The 21,008-nt window shown below is 43.0% G+C and overlaps 2 protein-coding genes across 4 annotated transcripts in view; both read left to right on the top strand.

Moving 5' to 3' along the window:
* Positions 1-11,928, top strand: part of METTL11B (methyltransferase like 11B) — a 30,521-nt gene extending 18,593 nt beyond the window's left edge. For 2 of the 3 annotated variants that reach the window (XM_018079113.2, XM_018079112.2), the window contains exons 3-5: positions 2,714-2,889; positions 8,280-8,529; positions 11,032-11,306. In XM_018079113.2, coding sequence (XP_017934602.1) covers positions 2,714-2,889; positions 8,280-8,529; positions 11,032-11,306 — 701 coding nt within the window. Of the gene's footprint in view, positions 1-2,713; positions 2,890-8,279; positions 8,530-11,031 lie in introns of all 3 variants that reach the window. The other variant, XM_008933899.3, reaches the window with a different exon arrangement.
* A 4,995-nt stretch (positions 11,929-16,923) lies between these two features.
* Positions 16,924-21,008, top strand: part of GORAB (golgin, RAB6 interacting) — an 81,414-nt gene continuing 77,329 nt past the window's right edge. Inside the window, exons 1-4 of the mRNA XM_018079144.2 lie at positions 16,924-16,982; positions 18,264-18,455; positions 19,915-20,074; positions 20,768-20,881. The gene's annotated coding sequence lies outside the window, so the exon portion shown is untranslated. The remainder of the gene's footprint in view (positions 16,983-18,263; positions 18,456-19,914; positions 20,075-20,767; positions 20,882-21,008) is intronic.

The raw sequence follows: 21,008 nt of genomic DNA on the forward strand, positions 1-21,008 counted from the left end.
TTCAAGGCAGACCAGAGGTGAGGCTGATTGACTGTGTCTGGAAAATTGGGTTGTGCATTGGGAGACTTGGCAGTGCTGCAAATTCCTGAAAGGGAGGAGTAACACCGAGGGAGCAAGAGGTGAAAATCACCTCTAGAAATCTCACACTGCGTGAGTGAGACTGTGGGTCCACAGGAGAAGACTTTGAGTACAGTGCCAGTCTTTATGTTAGCCTGTGTCCTTGCATGCCCTCGGGTGGGAGACGTGCATAAAAAGCTCTTTGCACAGTTTGATGCGTGGAGAAGCCCCCGTGGATGCTGACCCAGAGCTGGTTTTGGATGCCAGCACGTAAGGCAGGGCTCTGGGGCCCCAGCTGGCCTGGGAGGAGCTGCAGTCAGCTGGTGTGTGCATGCAAGTCCCGGCAGGAATTCTGCAAGCCTGATACTGGTTCTGAGTGAGAAATCTGAGAGCACACACTACAGATCTGCTATCCTGGACAGCATATCGTCCCCATGTGTTGCCTCAGGTCAGGCTCATGTTTTGAGTAGAAGGACTCTGAATATTTGTTGTTCATGCTGTCCTGTTGTGCAGACAGCCTGTAAAAGCCTTTCCCTTCAATTTAACAAAATGGGATAAATCACTGTCCCTTGACAGGTCCATTAAACAAGCCCTGGAATCATCACTGGACTCTTATATGGAAGATCTTGCAAAGCCACCATGCAGGGATTCAGTTCTGTTCACCAGACAGGCTGGCCTCTGAAATGGAGCAAAAGGAGACACACAGAAGACAAGATGTTGCCACTCCTGGGGAAAGATGGAGATCACTTACTGGAAGAATCACAGCCACCAATGGAGTCCTTTTCCCAGGCTCTGGGAACCACCCTGGCCAAGTTGTGCTGGGGATTGGCTGCTGCCCCCTTTGTATTAATTTCTTCAGCTAAATGGTTTCTTCTGAGTATGTGAATATAATCAGAGTGTGTAAAACTCTCAGGTTTGACCCTTGCTGGGCTCAGTGCTTCTTGTGGTATAAATTTCTCAGGCATAACATAAATGTGTAATGGATTAAAGCTTTAATAGTATCCGTTCAGCAGTTGACTTAAGCAGGTGATGACAAGAGGGGCTGTAATGCTGCTTTTGTTGGATGAAGGATATGCTGGGCATGCTGCTTATGTGTAACCCAATAGCACTATTCTGTTAGTGGTCCTTGGTGGTAATTATTCCCCATCCTACTTCCTTTGTCCCCCCCCTCATTTGCCTCCAAAATGTCATTCTCCTGCTGAGGATGGGCAGGCACACACTTATCATTCCCTGCTGAGCTTGCTTGCCCTCAATAAATACATTCCAGGCTTATATTCAGGGCCTCTGGCCTAACTCTCATCCCCTGTGTGGAGGGCATAATTCCTGCTCCCCAGCTGGCATGAGCAAGGCATGGCCTGTTCAGAGCCTTTCCAGCAGTGATTGGCAGTGCTCCTGGGGAAGTTTAAAGATGCAGTGACCAAGCACTGCTCCCTGGCCCTGCTGTGTGTGCAGTGGCAGGGAGATCTCCCTTCCTGTTGTTATTAACCCAAAAGGTGTTTGCTGCTGGATCATTTCCAGTTCCTCAAGCACACAGGGAACCTGCAGCAGAGCTGGTCTCACACTGCAAGGTGGTGCTCACAAGGAATTGTTCCCAGTGTGACTCTATCCCTCCTTATTACTTGGCATTCTCTGTCAGGCTCGCAGTTGTGTTTGTGTTGGAAGGTCTGTCACGCACACAGGAAAATGCCTGGGCACTTGTATGTGCACACAGAATAGTCAGAGGGGATGGTTTCCGAGCAAATTTTATAGCCTGCCTTAATCCAAACTTCTGAGCTGCAAAACACAACTGCTTTGGATATGCTGATGCACAACAAATATAGGAGAACCCAGGATGCAGAGGACAGACCTCAGCTTTTTAAAAGATAAGGGGAAATAGCCCTTTAGCCAGCAAAGCTCACAGGTTTTAATAAAACAAGCTTCAAACTACTGATTGCTTTATATTACCATCAAAGTAGCCAAGCAATGAAAAGAAACATCCCAGCCTCTGGCACACAGGAACCTTCCAGTATATCACCCACTCATTACCTTGTTCCTTGATCTGTGACAGATGAAAATTTAGGACTGTCTCTCCTAAATTGTCTCCCCTCCTGTATACCCATCTAGGCCTGAGACTATCATCTGTGCCTTGGTTCAGCTTACTTGCAGGGCCACAGGCTGTACAGTATCACTAAAAATAAACCAGGGCAAGTGCCTCATTCATCCACTCTCCTCTTGGTGCACTCTCCATGCAGCTGTCAATGGCTGGAAAGCATATCTGGAAATCTGCACAACAGTGAGGTTTGTGATTACAGAAATGATGACTCTGCATAGCAATAAATGCCACCCACAGCTTTTCTGGGAAAATTCAGACTCCTTGCTCTCTTTGGTGTGTGTGTGTTCACTTCAAACTTGAAATGATCTTGCACTGACATGAACACATATAGGGATGACAAAAGTGCCCTCTGAGCCTGGGAGGCACTGAATTTGCCCAAGAAAGACTGTGTCCCCTCAAGGTCTCCTAGGGTTAAATCCAACACCTTTCCTTCCACCGCTGCTTCAGAAACAGGTCTGGTGGTTTGAAGGCTCAACTTCAGTTCATACATCTTTGTCATTGTGCCATTAACTAAACCAGAAATATCTGTCATTAACAATAAAATAGTGATTTATCTGCTTGCAGTGAAACTTTATGCTTTGACAAGTCAAGTCATCAATGGGGAGATGCAGTTCTACGCCAGGGCCAAGCACTTCTACCGGGATGTGCCAGCCACGGAAGAGGGAATGATGGGAGACTACATCGAGCTCTCCAACACAGACGTTGAATCCTCCAGGGAATTTCTCAGGAAGTTTGTTGGGGTGAGTCATCTAATCTCATCTTCTGCAAGAAGGAGTGGTGATGTGTCAAAATGACATGCCCAGTGCCCAGTCACATCTGTTTTAAATGGCTCCAGATATGCATTTTGCCTGTTCTTGCATCATTATTTACCTGTTTCACATCCTTTTGTCTAAAGCTGCAGTGAGGATTGTGCAAGGAGTTCTTAGGGGTGTGTTTGAATGGAGGATTAATTCTCAGTGCAGGACTGGGACCTTTCATGGTAAAACCCTTGCTGGCTTCAGCAGCAGATTTGTCTGTGCAAATTCCTGCAGTCCATTTGGGAAAGTAGCTGAGACTAAATGCCAAGTTTCTGGTTTGACTGTTTGTAGATATTTCTGAGAATGCTGCAACAAAACCCAGCCCTCCCCTCTCCATTTGCAATATATAGTATAGGCTTTACATTAGCAAAATATTTTTTCTTGAACATTCCAGTGTCACTGAGGACCATTTCAGGCAGATTACTAAAGGTCTGTAAACATCTTCAAAGGTCTGCTTTGACCTGAGTTGCAGAGAGATGCCAAGTGGGATTTTAAGACCAGTATCACTTTGATCCTTAGGTTTCTAAGAATCTTGTTCGTTCCTAAACGTGTGTTTGGTAATCTGAAATTCTTCAGAAGTGTGGCCTGATGGTTTCCTAACTGCCCTTCCCTCTTCACGGGGGGAGAGCCCACTAAATTAGCTGAACAACAGTATTAGATGCTAAAGAATCCACAAAACTACAGGAAAACAAATTTCTTAAGTCCTCCTGCTGACCAAATGACTAGTTCTATATAATGCTACCATAGATCTTTAATTTTCTGCTCCAGTGTACAAATTTGGGATAGCCAGATGACCTTTTTTTAGCCTTAATGATCCACTGGGGAAAAAAACCTGTTCAATAGGTTAATTACATGTTGTGTATGGGAAAAAAAAGGATACAGTTGAAATGGATTGGGATGGAAAATGAGTGTGGCTTAACACAAAATAGAAATCCTGCATAGCAGTGAAGGGCAAGTGATGGCAAAGTTTGCTGTACCTGATAGAGGGAGGCTTTTGGAGCCGTGAGCCAGCAGGGCACAAGTGAGCAGCTATGTTTTTTTATGTTAACAGTCATTTGTGTTAATGCCAATGCAAAAAAAGGCTTTTCAGAGCCTCAGTGCATCACCACGCTTTCTACACACACAAAATCAGATAGAAAGGAGGTTCAGTGAGGAGCTGAACGTGATGGTGACATTTCTGAATGACATTTCTGAAAATGGCATTTGCAGAAAAAACGAAATGCGGTCGAGGCACATTCTTTACATTTTATAGAAGACTTGTTTTAAGGACATTTGTGGAGTTCAAGTGGTGCATAACTGTGTGCTCAGGGAAGGATTTCACGCTTCCTAGACATCACATGGAGTTGGTTCCCTGAGCAGCAGGTTTGTATCACACTCTTACACTTTCCCATCTCCAAGACCCAAAAAGGAAAGAAGTACAGTCTGCACCAGAGTTTTACATGCCAAAGAGAAGTCATACCCAATGCATCAGGTGTGATGACAGACACAGAATACTCCAGAGCAGAACTCCTATAATTAGCCAGGGATAGAAAGGATACTCTGAATGGCCAAGATCAAACAAGAAAAAAAAAAAAGAAACAGAAAGGAATCTGCTCGTTTTGCTTATTTTGCTGATTTAATTTGTTAAAGCTTGTCCTCTGTTGAGGTGCAGTCAATTGGTTATGTTACTTATGGTTTATTTTCCTTTCTCACTGCTGAAATTTGAATCCTGCTCCACCAGATACAGATATTTACTGGCTGTCTGTAGCAGTGACTTTATCCTAAATCTGATTTGAGTTATGTCTTACCAAGTTTATGGCTCTATGAAAAGGTGTTTTGTCCAATAAGGTGATCAAGATAGAAAAAGCCCAATCTTCTGCTTCACCCTCATATAAACTATAATTTCTTTTTAAGAGAAGTTTAACAAAATTGGAAAATAGGAAAATTAATTTCAGATCAGCTAAACAATTTTTTATTGTTTTACCCTCTGAAGAACTTTTCCCTTTGTTTTCAAGAGTTCAAGTCAGTTCCAAAATAAAAAACACTCTTTAGAAATGAAAAGTTGACAAGTTTGGTTTCTTTTTTCCTTGAAAGTCGTGAAAAAGAAGTCTTTTGACATTTTCAACATTCTTTCCCATGTTCTTTTGGCTATAACTGTTCTCTAGATTTGAAATACCAGTTTCACAGAGAGTTTTATTCTTCAAAAACTTTATATTCTGGCAAAACTAGTGCTCCTTGAAAAACAGTTGCCCGGTTCCACTCAAATTACCCCTCTTGAGTCAGTTTGGCTGGTGTGGAAATGCCACACAGTGACATTTCCCTTCCATGACTGATGTTGCATACCTTCAGGTATGGCATTTCTTAGCATGATTCTTAGCACCACTGTAAACTGAGCTACAGAGTTCTGTACCATTGGAGAATTTATCTTGCCTGGGCACATGGAAGGAATTACAGAAAGGACTGAGAACTTCACTTATATTTTAGCCTGTCTCCCTCCCAGGCGAGTCAAACGGAGTTGAAAGTGCCACTGTGCTCAAGTTAAGAGGTTTTATGTGTGTGTGGGCAGAACTCAAACCAAGAGCAACATGCCCTGAGCCAAGAGTGCTGTGCAGACAAGCTCCAGGCTGTCTCAGGTACAGCCCTACATGAAGGGTTATCAGCAGAGCTCCAGCCCTGGATATTTATGGCAGTGTGTTAATGCCAGGTAAAGCCTTGATGTCCACACAGACACCGTGTTTTCAAGTGCCTAATCCAGAGGTAGTGAGTAAAAAAGAAAATAAAGAAAACAAAGAAACCATTAATTCAGGAACAGTTGTGAGCTATAGGTGTGTAAAATAATACAGAAGGAGGTTATGTTAACTTTATAGCTCCCTTTCTGCCCTAAACCCTTTCTCCCTTTCTAGCCTCCAGTTCATCTGCCTCAATGGTTACTTGCTGAATTAAAAGCTTCTTGAAAGTGATTTTTCTCCTATTTGATCAGGATAATGGAAGAGATGTTGTTGAAAACATGCTTTTTTTTGTTTTAATTTAGAAGGAAAACTACTATGATTTTTATCCATTTCTTGAATTCTGATTTCCTTTTTATCCTGCATACCTACATTTCCTTCCTGCCCTTCCAAGACCTGAAGTAGCATCAAGAACATATTCCACAGCTCTTTTATCCCTAAGGAAATTTTTTGCCATCCTATTTAGCTTTACAGAAGAATTTGTGGGTGAATATGTGTCCTAAAGGGTGGTGATTCTGTGGGGAGGCAGGTAGTCAGAGGAGCAGTCAGTCTTAAATTTTGAAGCCTGTTCTGGCTTACAGTTCTCACTTATACTATTTTTTTAAATAAGGAGTCTGATTTTCAACTCAATTAGGCTTTTGGGAAAATGATTGCCTTCCAAAGAAAATGTTAATACTCTGTCAAAGCCCTGAGCACTTCCAAACTGAAAATATATTAGCTGAACATGGAATTATGTCAACATTTTCATTACAGACGGAGCCGTGGTTTTTCACAAGGCTTCTCAACTCACTGCCTGATGCTCTCGCTCCTTTTCAGCGAAGTGTGGGATCGAACTTCATCTCCCATGGTTGTTCCCTTTCCTTCCTCTCGATGGCAAACAGGGGTGTGTCATCAGAGGTCCTTGCCGTGACATATCACGGGAGATGAATTCCCTGTTTTGAGTGAGCTGCTGGGATTGTAGATTCTCTGAATCACAAATGTTGAGGGAGCTACGTGGCTTTTTGTCGAATTCTGGCGGTTGTTTTGGTAAGTCCTCCCAGTTTTCTCACCAGCTTTCTCAGAGACTTTTACTTGATCAGATCACTAGACCAGCATGTGCCTGCTGGCAAACAGTATGGAAAACCACCTTGTAGAGATCCAAGACACAGTTCCTTCTCCTTTCATGAGCTCCTTGCTACAGCTTAGTCTGGTCCTCAGGAAAAGCCACGTGCTCCTAAGTGCAGCCTGTGAATGAGCAATGGCTCCCATTTTCTGGCTAACTACAAACAGGTAGTCTCCAGAGTCCTGTAGGGTTGAAGGCTTGTGGGCTCTTGCACACATCAGGAGATTAATCTTCCTGGTATACAAATTGGGACCAGCAGCCCTGGGGACTGGTGAGAGCCCTTGAGACGCGTGTGCTCTTTCTACAGTTACTCCATGTAATCGGATGCTCAGCTGGGCTATTCATAGTCATGTCATTGACAGTGCTGTCCTTTGACCTTAATAATCTACTGAATTACCCACTGAAGCAAGGCCAGAAAAGTGTGAGTTACATGATTTATGCTTGATCGTTACAGAGGGGGTCTCCCAATAAGTGGGAAGAGCAAGACTTTTCCTGGGCTTATTTCCTTTCAGAGCAGTGAAGTTGCAGCAGGGACTTTGGCCCATAGCTTTCACTTCAGCTCGGTTCCAGGGGACAGGGAAAAGGTGTTTACATTTGCTTTTAATGTATTTGTTCAACAGATAACTTTGGCCAGGGGAGCTCCAATCCCACACTCAGTGCCTGTGCAGACTTAGAATTTCTGTTTTACAGGACAACAGCAGGCTCTTAAGAGCCTTTTTATAGCTAGAATGGAAGCTTTAGGGGTGAAATACAGCTTTCATTATAAAGCTCCTTTTACAGCACTTATTATTTTCTCATCGCCTTAGCCTTTGTACCATGTTTTTTCATGTCTGATCTCTGTCCAAAGATGACATTTATGAAGAAAAAAGGAACAGTTAAGCAAAATCTGTTCAATCATCTTTCTTGTTGCTATGCCTAAAAGAAATCCTGTATATGCTCCAGCCAAAACTTTGTGAGCTGTCACACATTACCTACCACTCCAAGATCTTTGTTCAAACACAGCTTGTTTTAAGAACTGCATCCCTGATCCCAGGGATTTTGTGTATCTGCAGAAATGTCTGTGGCAACCTTGGGAGTTCTGTGCTGCAGAAGTTACTGCTTGCATGCACTATTTGGGATATGCTTCCTTTTCTGTTAAGCCTTTACAAGACACAGAATGAGGCTTATCTAGCCATGTAGTCAGCTGTCAGGTGTGAATATTTGAAGTTGCAAGGACTTTACAAGGAGCAGCGGATCCTCTGAGAATGCTAGGAGCTTCTGAAAGACTTTTTCTCTTCTTGTACCAAGCAAAAACTTAAAATCCAGTAAGGAAGTCCCCCCAGCAGCAGCCTGGGAATGTGGCAGCCCAGCTGGGCTCACACAGCGGTACCCAGGGCTGGATTGATTCTTACCAATCCTGCAACAGCCCTGCAGAAAAAAAGGAGACAAGATCTGGTGGGCTAAAGGCCATAGTGGATAACACAGTTGCTGTGATCTTTCAGGTGTGGTGTTTTTCAGATTTCAGATTCTCTTCTTGTGTCCCACAGGGGGTGGGGAAGGCCGGCACCAACCGCGCCCTGGACTGCGGCTCTGGGATAGGTCGTATCAGCAAACACGTCCTGCTGCCGGTTTTCAAGAGCGTGGAGCTGGTGGATATGATGGAGAATTTCCTGGCTGAGGTCCCCAACTACCTGCAGGGCAAGGAGGACAGAGTAGAGATGTATTATTGCAAAAGCCTCCAGGAATTCACTCCAGCCCCACAGAGATACGACGTCATCTGGATTCAGTGGGTTTCAGGTTAGTGCAGCATCAGTCATCCAGCCCCACGTCTCAGAGAATATACAGCCTGTGCTCAAGAATGGTGCAGCTGTAAAGGGAGGTTCTCAGACTCTTGGGACTGCTTCCTAAAATATCACAAGAGGCTTCTGAGAGTTCCCCCAAGCCATGTGCACACTGGGTACAAATTAAGTGGTTTTTTTTCAGGTCAGGTACTGGAGGAAGGTTCCTGGAAAGCAGCCTGGATGCTGAGGTGCAGCTGAGGAGGAGGCCTTATATATGGGTTTTCTTGAGCAGGAATCCTGCTTCTTACTTGCCCTTGCTGCAGACAGATACACCAATGCCTGTAAATCAGATCATGTCTTATACATGCACTGATACTTATTAAACAGATTCCCTTAGCTATGTCCCACAGCAGACTCTCCTATAGGAAATATCTGATGTTTCTGCTGCAGTGAATATCCTGCAGCATTTAGAGCAACAGACTGGCAATCAGATAATATGGGCCATGTTTCTTACATGTGTAAGAAAGAAAATAATTTTTCCTAGCAAACTTGCTGCAGAAAGAGGGTTTTCTCCTAATCTGTGGATCAAAGTGTCCATGATGCATTTGCAGCTGGCAGAAGGCATTATTTTAAAGCACAAGAGGAGGTCTGAACAACTCCTTTTATCCAAAACACTGGAGATAGTTTCTTGCTAGACAAAAAGAAAGATAAAGTAGAGAAATTAGCACAGGAGAGGTTTTATTCAGGAACACTTACTTGTCCTTTACACACAGTCTTAAAGTGTAATGAAACTGAGCTGCTTAGAACAAGTCTTTACAGCTGTACAAGCAAACCAGTATCATTTTCCTTTGTGTTTTTGCTTTTCTTGAATAACGAGTCACTGCAGTAAATGTAGCTCCTGCCTCATCTTTTGAGCAAATCTGAGTCAACCTGGGGATAAATGAGCTCAGACCTGTCCCATGCTCTGCTGGTCAGCTTTGTGGCTGCTGTCAAAGGCAGTGTGTGCCTTTTGTTTGGCATAGACACCTATCTGAATCTTCTTCCTCCATCAAATTCAAGGAAATAGTAATTATCTTAATCATTAATCAAACTTCTACCCCATCCTGAATTTGGCTGAAATATGCCAACAAGTTCATTTGGTGGAGCAAAAGCAGGACTGTCTGCTAGAGAGCCATACCTTGAAGATCTCATTTTCTTGGGAAACTACACTAAAAGTCACATTAAGAGAACAATAAGTTCCAAATCAGTGCTCAAAAGCTTCAATGAATCTTGCCATTGCAATCTTGATTTTTCTTATGAATGCATAAGCATGTGAGCCCTAGCAGTTATTTAAATTAAAAAAAAAAAAGGCAAGTTTACATTTCATATAGAAATTACCATTTCCCTTCAACTTGAAAAGTATTCAGCTTTAGGCTTGGGGGCTTTTTTCTTTTTCCTTTTTTTGGGAGGGGTGGTTAAAGAAACTTGTCATGCTCTGTCGAAATGTTGTTTTGAAATGACAACTTCCAGTTATTAAAGTTTAAATCTTCCATCCAGAAAACTAAATATTTGACAAGAAAATACAAACTATCTCTTTTTTCAAGTTTTTCACTCAGTTTCTGATCACCTGTCCTTGTTAATTCATGTTAGATGTTTCACACATGAGAGTTCTCACTTTGATCTTCTCTGAGCCCTACACCACTGTCCTCAACGTAACAGAAGTCCTGATCTTTGAGAAGGAAGGATAAAACCCAGCATCTCCATAACATATTGAAAAAAGTACTACTTTTAAATGTATGCCTATATGCAGAAATCCCAGAAGTATGGAGTAGTACAAAGAATTCAATTAGCAGGTCTTGCATTCCTCGTTGCATCTTTGATCCAGAACTCCACTGAAGGGTCCATAATGTTACACAAAGTCATAGAGATTTTTTAGCATTAAAAGACAGAATGGATTAGTTGTTACCTATTTGGATTATCTAGATTACCTGTTAGGTTATCTAGTTTGACCTACTCTATATCACAAGCTATTATATTCGTTCCTTTACCCTTGTACTGAGTCACTAGTTTGTGTTCAATTAAAATATATCTTGAGAAGTTCAACCACTTGATTTGAGGTCTTCAAGAGGTGGTAAACACCACTTCTGTTGGTAGTTTCCAATGGGTAATTGCTTACACTGTTAAGCAGTTGTCACTTATTCCCAATATGAATTTGTCTGGCTCCAGCTTCCTGCCACTGATTCTTATTATGGCTTTAACCACCAGATTAAAGAACCCTTCAGCACCCAGTATTTTCTCCACTCTCCTCACTGGCTTCTGTCCACATCTGTTGCTACTACTAACATGGTTCCTAAATCTTGATTTGAGTTTAGATCTGTTGATCTCATTGATTTGCCCAACTTTTCCTAATTAAATCTGTCGGGACTAGAACTCCTGCAATGAACAGAGTGTGGAGACTCAGGTCAAGGCACCATTCTGATGTGTACAGGGGGGGTCTGGGTGGTTACCAGTGATCTATTTTCCATCTTTTCATCTGTAGGCTATCTGACAGATAAAGATCTCCTGGAGTTTCTCATCCGGTGCCAGAATGGCTTGAAGGCTAATGGTGTTATCATTCTCAAGGACAATGTAGCCAGGGAGGGCTGTACCCTGGATTGCCTGGACAGCAGCGTGATCCGAGACCTGAACATCCTCCACAGCCTCATTGAAATGAGCGGGCTCACCATCCTGCGGGAGGAGAGGCAGGAGGGATTCCCTGAGCAGTGTGTCCCTGTCTGGATGTTGGCCATGCAGAAAGGCCCTGGCCATTCCTGATTGCCTGGTGGAACTGCAGAGACTGGACTATGGGTGAACCACTGGACTGGGAAGAGGAAAAGCATCTGTTGGAATACTCCTAACCATGCACTGCTGCTACTGCAGCTCTAGGGCAGCAACTCCTGAAGGGTCAGGAGAGAATTACAATGGAGTCAGCTTCTCCAGGGAATTGTCTGCTTCTAAATCCTGCCCGCTTCGTCATTCTTTCCATTTTTAAAAGTCTTTCTAACAGCTCCTTGTTGGATCTCTCTTTCATTAAGGAGTCAGTACTGGATAAAACTTAACTAGTAGAAAATAATTAGGGCTGAATTTTCTGTAGTTGCTAATACATTTTGGAGTGTTCTGTATGAGGTGTTAAATAAGCCTGGTTTTTACTATAGCACTTAAATCTTCTTGGAATTTAAGAGGGTTGTGTCAGATCACTGAAGCAGGAAATTCAAATAACTTCTTGGAAAACTGAACCCGAATTTTGACTGTTCTCACTATCTGTACTTTAAAATATTTAAACCAAAAATCTAAGGGAAGTTTTATCTTTTTGTTGGCATCAGCTATGCAGTTTATTTATTTTTTTCATTTCTGTCAATTTGGACAATAAACCAACCTGGTTAATTTTCCATTTTCAGGAACTACTTCATCTTCCTGATGTTTCTGCCACAGAACAATAGTGGTGCATAAGGGATTTCACACTCTGGGGGAGAACTTAGCTGACAAATATATGCATGTTTGCATTGAAATTTTGTGAAAAGCTTGCCCCACAAATTACATTCTGGAAAATATTTTTTTCAAAATGTTCACAGTGGAAACCACTTGAAAGCTTCTCTTTATTATTCATACCACTGTGCCTTTCTTTCTTTCCCACATTGGGAACAAGTCTGGCACCATATGCAGAGCTAATGGGATTTCATGGGCCGTTAATAGTAAGACTATAAGAAGAACTAATACAGTATTGTATTAATTAACAGCTGTGCTAAACTGCAGAGGGTGTTAGTGCAACCAAAAGCTTCTATGATTTATACTCAAACAGCAGCTGTATAAGCCTGGATTTGAAAACACTAACACACACCCCATCTCCTTAAGGCTCACAGAAATTATGCATTAAACCTCTTGTCCTCTTCACTCAGGCACTGAAAATGCTGTAAGAGGACAGAGATTTATTTTGCAAACAAATTCAGAATTTGAAATTCTGTTTTCGTTCTGAATGGAGGCAGGAAGGGAGAATTTTGAAATTCTTTATGAAGGAAAACCACGAAACCACAGTTTTCCAAGTTGATTAATTTTTTTTTATTAAGGCAAAATAAAATATTTCTTTTGAATTGAACATTTAAAATAAATTGCACTTAAAATGTTATTAAGGCTTGTTCAAAATTTTAACAGTTAATGGTGATGTTAGAAAGAACTGCTCTGACTGTCAGAATTTTTATCATGTCTTACTCCCCTAAAATGCAATTCTTGCAAAGCTTTTTAGACTTTATAAAGAGTTGCATAATGACAAACCTCCGTGTTCTGATGGAGAGGAGTTCTATAAAACATCCTTCACATGACTGTAGGCACAATTGGCCGTGTCAAATACTGTCAGCTGTGTTAGATTAACTAAAAAAGAAGCCTGAAGATATTGAGATCAGGGAACCTCTCAGCTGGATTTTAGTGCACATAGCCATCCTTTGATAACAAATCTCCAGTTTTGATTTTAATTGCATAACTCATCTTCTCTAGCAGTATGGTTGCACATGCTGAGAATTTCCAGTTTATGGCAGAGGGCTTTCTGCCATCAAATCTTATCCTGTAACTCTGCTGTTTATGTTCCATTGCTAATTGTAGCATTAAGGAAAACCACCCTGTGATTTGGTGAATATTCTGGTGTGTCTTATAGCCTAGAAAGCCATAACACAGATGCTTCTGGGATGTTTTGGCTAATTCTTCCATTCTGTTTAACTGGTAATGGACACAAATTTAGTATGTAACATTGTTAGAAACCTTAGGTGAACACTTGCATTCTGGAATTGTCCCCAGAACTAAGGGCTTCACATTCCCTTTGAGCCACTTACATTGCTTTCATTCTGCCAAGGCTGCTAAAAACTGATGTGGACTTTGTGGGCATGTGAGTACGTGCAGATAGTTGAAGGAATCTTAGAATCATAGAATATCTTGAGTTGGAAGTGACCCACAAGGATCATCAAAGTCCAGCTCCTGGACACCCCAAGAATCCCACCGTGTACCTGAGAACATTGTCCAAACACTTCTTGAGCTCTGTCAGGCTTGGTCATTTGTTTTTTCAGGAAAAGGCATCAGTCCTAAAATTAGTAACACTGGTTAGCAGTAAGAGGAGAATATTTTAAAGGCCTCTACATGGATTACAAATTCATTTGTCCTTCACCCTTTTTTCTTCCAGCCAGAGACATCTGCCATGGTGCAGAATACTTGGACTGCAGGAGATCCTTGTACAGTGTCTGTGCCAGGCATAAATTAGTGGTGCTGGTCACTGCAATGGTGAGAGAACAGCACTGTTGGAATAGGGAAGTAAAGAATTCTATACAAATCTAAACAGCTGCCACATCTCACAGGGCAGAATAAATCAGCTGGTCGTGTACACACCAGAGTGGGTGCAGTTCAGTAATGAGAGACGTGGTTCCAAGATGGATATAGAATGCAAAGTGGTTTAGGATGAAAAGCAGAATATAAATGACTGGTGTGGTTACCAGTGAAATACATTTTTCAGGGTAAAAATGTTCTTCCTATGTTTTGTATATCTTTCCTATTTGAATTTCCAGAATGCATATACATAAACATATAATGAAAATTGGTTCCCTTAACTATGTGTGAAGAGAGAAAAGTAAAATCTTAATTTAGTAGAAAAACCCATATTTCATGGTTTCCACATTCCTGGAAATTAATGTTTCATGGCTATGTTACTTCCACAGTAAAATAGTAAAGCTTTTCTGGTGACATAATGAACCTCAAGAGTAAAGAAACACAAGCCCTTCAGGAGCTTAAATGCATGAGATTGCTGCAGACTTAATAATATTTTGATTTCCTCCTTTTCCAAGGTATATTTTAATTCAAGAACTCCAAGTCAACTAGTTCAGGCCATCCTTAAATTTTCCTTAATTTGGGGAAGGGCCATTGTTGGCTTAAAAGTTCAGGCTCTCTGCACTTTACCATAGTATATAAAAATGATTCACAAATCCCTCTCCAGTGCCTGTGCAATGACAGCCCATCCTTGTTACGACCAATTCAGCATCTTCACTGTTAAACAGGAATTCAGTGTGATCTGAGCAGATCAAAACTGGAAGAAGGCATGGACTTGGATAACCAAACACCCACTAAAAATCAAAGTCACAGTACCAGGACATTGCACTGATGGGAGCAATATATCCCTGCCTAATGCCAGCTGGCAAAGGCTTTACCAGTTATTCCACTGAGTGCCTGAGTACCTTTGTGCCATCCACTCATTTCTCCCATTCTCTTAATCCAGACTCCCCAGAGTGTTTACAATGGCAAATCAACCAGTAGGGCTGTCCAGAGGAACTTGACTCTTACATGTATTTAAAACCAGTTGTGCTGTGTCCCATCGTTCTTCTCTTCCTTTGATGCTTCTTCCTACTAGCCAAGAAAATCCTGCCTCCACTTGCCAGAAGTGATTTGTTCTCTGTGGACATCACCACATCTCACTGAAGTAAAGCAGAGTACCTTTGATTTTAAGAGGAGGTAATTCTGTTTCTCTGAGAGCAGTAACAACATACTGTGTTTCAGACATAGAGGTTAATACCTGTCTTTTCCAGATGATGTCAAGTAGGCACTCCCAGGTCATTGTACCAAACAAAGCTCATGTTCTCATCATCACCATAAATAACAATATTTATATGGCACTATACATCCCTAGGCCTTGAAACATGGTTTTTATTTCGTCCAGCATAAGTAAACTGAGGCACAGAAGGGTGATTTGGGCAGCATTACAGCTTTACCCAAGTGGTGGCTGTGAGTGATTAATACCTGTACAAACCAGGCCACTAAAGGAACTACAGAATGTTTTTCAGGCAGACATAAACTGATTCTGGTTGTGCTTGGAGCAGATTAAAACAGCACAGTAATGGTTAGCCTGCTTACTAGGCCAACCTGGAATGTTGTCCAGAGAAGGCTCAGGCTGAACATTGTGCTCATGAACATAAACAGCTTCTGGTCCTTTCAAAGCATTGGAAGAACAACCCAGTGTATGCCTGTGGAAAAAAAATAACAAACCAAAAAACAAAAAACAAAACCCAGAAAATTGGTGAAAAGTCTCTCTTCCCTGTATCTCTCTTCCAAGAAGTGTTGAATTTGCAGGCATTTCAGCCTGTTGTGGTATTTTCAGACTCCTGAAACAAAGGTTTTTAGAGGCATTTGAAGATGCAGAAGTCCTCTAAGTTCACTGTGGCTTAGCAGAAACCTTTTGGTGTCTTTGGATGCCTGTAAATCTCTGAAGATCTCACGTGCAGGAATCTCAGCTTCACACAAGACTACATTTTCAGAATTTTCCAGGAGACCAGATTTGAAGGCAGTTAAGTGCCTGCCAGTGGCAGTGGGCATCTAGAGGTATTTCTGAAGCATTTGGCCAATTCAATCAAAGTTTAGCACTAGAATGTCTTTGCAAACCCTTCAGGGGAATTCAGGCATCTTAGGTACAAATAATCTCACTTGATCTAGGACACATAAATATAGATGGCTCATCTAAGGTAATTGTCTAGGCTCTCTTTGCAGTCAGTGGAGAAGAACACTCATTCATCCCATTCTAAAAAGATGTATTATAGATCCAAGCAATAAAAAAGTCCTTCTGAAAACTCCATTCAACTGCACCACTTCACAGGGACTTGAACTGATTTGTGGGTACATTATGCCTGATTGTGCCCCTCTCCCTAACCTCTGACAATGCCCTGTGACTGTAAAATCCCCATTCAGAGGCTGCCACTTCCAGATCTGTAGCAGAGATTCATGGTGTCACTCATGCCACAGGTGCTGCCAAGCCTCTGCCAAGTGGTACCCAACTCTTTCTGAGCAGCCTTCCGTGTGCAGATGCAGCCTGGCACTGCTGGGAGCAGCTTCAATTCCTGCTGCCATGACTGCTGGGGCAATACTACAGAGGGGAAGTCCTCCCACACTCCTCCCATAACAGAATAACACACAGCATCATCAAGTCAGAAATCACAGATCTTAGTTTGGAAGATTCCCCTCTGGATGTGCATACATGGTTAGCTGTTTTACACATGTATACAGACATATGTGGAATATATGCAGTTTGTATTGGCCAAGGTCACCTGTGGTCCATGGAATATGTGTGGCTTGCCAGCTTTTCACAAGGCATCTGCTGCAGTGGAGCAGGGACAGCTGTGTAATCTGGATCCCCAGCCACACCAAGAAACTGTTTGCCAAGGGAACTGTTGCTGGATCAGCACTGGATGTCATCTGCTCAGCCTGGCTCCAACCCAGGGCTCCATGGCAAATCCCTTGGGTGACACCTGCCATGTCTCGCTTGTAAAACCCACTCAGATCTGTCCCAGCCTCTTTGAATTAATGCTGCTTGTATCTTAAGCCTCTCAATCATGTGAGAATTTTGTAATGTGCTACACAGGATCATCTGAAATGACCTAAGGACCTTGTGGCTCCCTTCTCTATGGCTGCACATGATCACAGGGCGCTCCAGGGGTGAGATGCTTCTCGCCTAATTTGGACATCTAAGAGATACTTGTATGAGCTTAAGGTAATTGTCAAGACTTCCCATGATTGTCAGTGGGGAGAGATAGCTCCTCCCAGAAGGCTTCTTCCCTTCTGCAATGGTTATCCCATATACTCAACTGTAGAAGAAGCCTACAGGACTGTCTTAGGTCCAGACAAGTAATACTTGAGTGTTTAAAGGAGGTGAGATGAATTTCAGCTCCAGTGTATGGGAATTCCTTGACCCTGCAGTGAGACCAGTCTTCAGTGCATTCTGTTCTTTCTCCCACAGATGCAGAACTCAGAACTGCAGCCCCAGCTGTAAAAATCTTACAACTCTGAAAGCCTCTTCAGAGGTCCAAAGTGAAGGTTGTTGGCAGGGACTCCATCTTGGAGCTTTTAGCATTTTCCTTTCAGAAGGTACAGGGACCAAAACTCCTGAGAACTCTGTGGAGTACAAAATCACACTGATATTTGGCTGATACCTCCCTCAGATAGACATGATGAGTTTCCCGAGGGTGCTTTTTGCACTCTGGATTTATCAGTTTACCAATGAACCAGGGCTGACCTTCTGTTGGGTCTTATTAAATAACACTCTGATTTTATTTATGGATCAGCATGTGAGTGCATTGCTAAATAAACAAGTGACTTCTCCTAAAATGAGGGTACCATTGGCCAACTCTTAAAAATCCAACCCATAAAATAAACAGACTCCAGGAGTTACCTGTTACTCCTGGCACTGCAGTAACTTCAAGGTAACAAGAAGTCAATAAACCCCCATCAACAAAATCCCCACTGGGATCCTGGCAACTGAGACTCTGAAGCAGCAATCATCAAGAGAAACTAAGTGATTCAGTAAAACATTAAAGTTCCCAGAGGAACCGTATTTGGGCTGCCTTGATTTGGTGAGAGAGGCAGCCCTGACCACTTAGCAAAGGCAAAATGAGGGCCATTGAGGAGGCTCCTGTTGGATGGTGTCTGTAGAGCCACTGATGTGGTCACAGCCTGTGATTAGGCTGTATTTCATCCCTGACTGTCTGGATGCCAAGGCAGAAGGACCCTGAGCAGAGAGTATTTTCTCACCCTAACCCAAGTCATTTCACTGCTTGGGTAGGATTCTCTGTTCTCAGACTTGTAGATCCCCAGTTGATGTCTGGTAGTGCCTTCAGTTTGCAGCATGCAGCAATTCTGATCTCCATAGGCAGAGAAAACCCTTGGCCCTAATGTAGATGAGACCAGGAACTAATAATCTCTTTTTTTGGGCTCTTTCAGCACAGGCAGCTTTATCCTGTCTCCATCAACAGACTGCAATCTCTACATCAAGGAGAGAAATATCACCTGACAAAAGATGGCTGAGCACATCGTGGTGATCCAAACCAGCCATACAACAGCCAGGACAGGTGTGTGTACCAAACAGAAAGGATTTAGGAACAAGTGGACTGCTTTCCACCACTGCCTTCTCAGGTAGATATATCTGCTTACAGTCAGGCTTTTATGTCCTCCAGCATTTCAGCATCAGAGCAGGCTGTAATAATTAGTGTATACATGGGTCCTTTCCACCCCACTGGCAGGTGGGGAAGGACTAGGTAGCTTCATTGCATCTATGGGAACCCCAAAAAGCAGAGTACATTCATCTTGTCTTACTTCAGCTGTTCAGTCCAGTGGGTTGTTACAGCTGCTTAATAATCAGGGAAGCAAGGCCAGTACCTCTGCAAGACACTTCCATACATCCAGTGCTATTGGACAAATCTGACATTAGGAATATCCTGTCTTCCACTTCTGCTGAGTGATTTGGCCTTCAGCTGGGACCAATATTAAGTGAGTTGGATTTCATCTTGAGTGAAGAGGGGCCTTAGAGAGTTGTATGTGTTAGAGCAGGGAACAAACCCAGCTCTCCTGAGCTCAGGCCACTGAGCCATTATTTGTGTAAACTGAGGAGATTTGGGTTTCCAGCATGGTAAACAAGGATTTAACTACTTCCTCCCTCCTCCCAAATAACTTTCCCTGAAATTAACATGGCAAACAGAGCCCCTGCTCTCAAAAAAGCCTTTCTGCTGGGTGTTGGTTTTGTAACTGATCCTCTGCTGGAAAACAAACAACTCACATTTCTGCTGAAAACAACCCAAGGGAACATCTAAATAATAACATTACAAGCACTTTTATATCCTGCTCTACTGGGTCTTGTGACAAAAGAGTGGACACCCCCCCCGTGGATGGGTTTGTAATCCTGTGGGATAAAGAACCTGTGGGGCAGCTGGCAGCACACAGCAGCACAGAGTGCCTTGCTCCCATCCAGCTTTGTACCCTGCCTGGCTGTCAAGAGTGAACAGGATGGCCTCTGGCTCCTGGGATCAGGAGCCAGAAAGAAGACATGGCCTCATGCTGGGCATGTGTGAAATGCAAATTTGGTGGTGTAGGAAGCAGGAGAGTTGACAGGCGGGACTATTTTCATCCTCACACACCCTATTGTAATAATGGTTTTCAAATAATGACATTTCAGGAAATAATCATCTTGTGGTTTTAGTTAACACCCTTTAAGGCTTAATGCCACTGTGGAGGTTTAGAAAACTTTTCTTTCAAAATGAAAATTCTCACATAACTCAAGAATGCAGAAGTGGGTCTAACTGGTCTTTGCAGATTGTCCTTCCTTTCTGTCCCCTAACAAACAGTGCACACAGATAGCCTGATGTATCCATAGAAGCACAGGGGCAGAAAACAAAGATCAAGACAAAGGTGAGGAGGAGGCAGAGTCACAGACAAGAGAAAACCAGGGATTGTGCTATTCCTTTTGCCTTAAGAATAGCAAGAAGCCTGCTGCCTATCACATGGTCTAGGACTATGTCTTGGAATTGTGCCTTCTAAATGTCTTTACTTAAGGTTAGGCCTAAAAGCACAAAGTAGCTTACAGCACTTCCATTCATAGGTCTCAAAGGGTGCAGTGCAGAGAGAAGCAAAAGTAATCTGTCCTGAGGAAGGGAAAACAATGGTCCCAAGCATTGTATCACTGAGTAGCCAAGTTGGGAATCCCTCCTGAATCAGTCCTGCCTCTGGACAAAGCTGCTCCTTCCTTGTGTGTACAGCAGGTAAGTTTTTCATAGGCTAGGGCTATGTTTTCTTTGGCATGCTGTGCACCTTTCCTTTACAAGGGAGCTGACAATGACAGCATGCAACCAGCCCTTGGGCAGGGCCTCACTGTTGCTGGAGGCAGAGCAGGGCTTGCAAGGAGAGTCTCTTGGTATGGTAGGACAGGAGTTCCAGCCAGGCCAGCTGAGGTGAAAATCCTGCACAAATCCGTATGAGACACCCTTGCAGCTCAAGACATCCATCAGCTAATCCTCCCTTTGGCAATCTCCCCACTTACCCCTTCCATCAAAGGAGCTTGGATTACAACGGCTGGTGTCCTAATGAGTGAGACACTCCGAGGAGGATGGTTTCTCCAGGACAAAAATAAAGTGCTTTGCACTGTCTTGGTCACGTTGCCTCTTAAGAGAACCAGGCATTAAAAAACTGTTACTGAGCCTCAGGAGGGAGCCGAGTACTCACCCAGGGTACACACACGAGTTGGGGCCGAGGGAAGCAACATGCCCTGTCTCATGCTGCAAAGCAATCCTGACCTGAACTATTAGAACAAACTGCCCATGCCCCTCTCATCAAAGAAATGTGAAGTTAGCAAGAGGCCCCAAATACATTTCCTGGCAACAAGACAAAAGTAGGTCTACTGAGAAGTTTATGCAAAGAGAATATTTCTGGTATATACAGTTGTGTCTTGTTCTCAGATGCCCACACCAAAGCAATTACCATATGGGAGATGCTGACTGGCTGGAAGAACCTGTTCATTCTGGGTCTGTAATGGAGTCTGTGAGGAGCTCAGCTTCCTGGTATGGAAGAAGGTAAGTGTGTGTGAGGAAGGGAGGCTGGGCTGTGTTTATTTGGGAGGGCAACCTTTCTGGGCTGGGAGCCTACTTTTTAATTTATTTGGTGGTCCAGGAAAATTCATCACATCACATTCTTCAGCTC

The sequence above is a fragment of the Manacus vitellinus genome, unplaced genomic scaffold (genome assembly GCF_001715985.3).
Source record: "Manacus vitellinus isolate BGI_N305 unplaced genomic scaffold, ASM171598v3 scaffold_44_pilon, whole genome shotgun sequence".
Classification (NCBI taxonomy): Eukaryota; Metazoa; Chordata; class Aves; order Passeriformes; family Pipridae; genus Manacus; species Manacus vitellinus.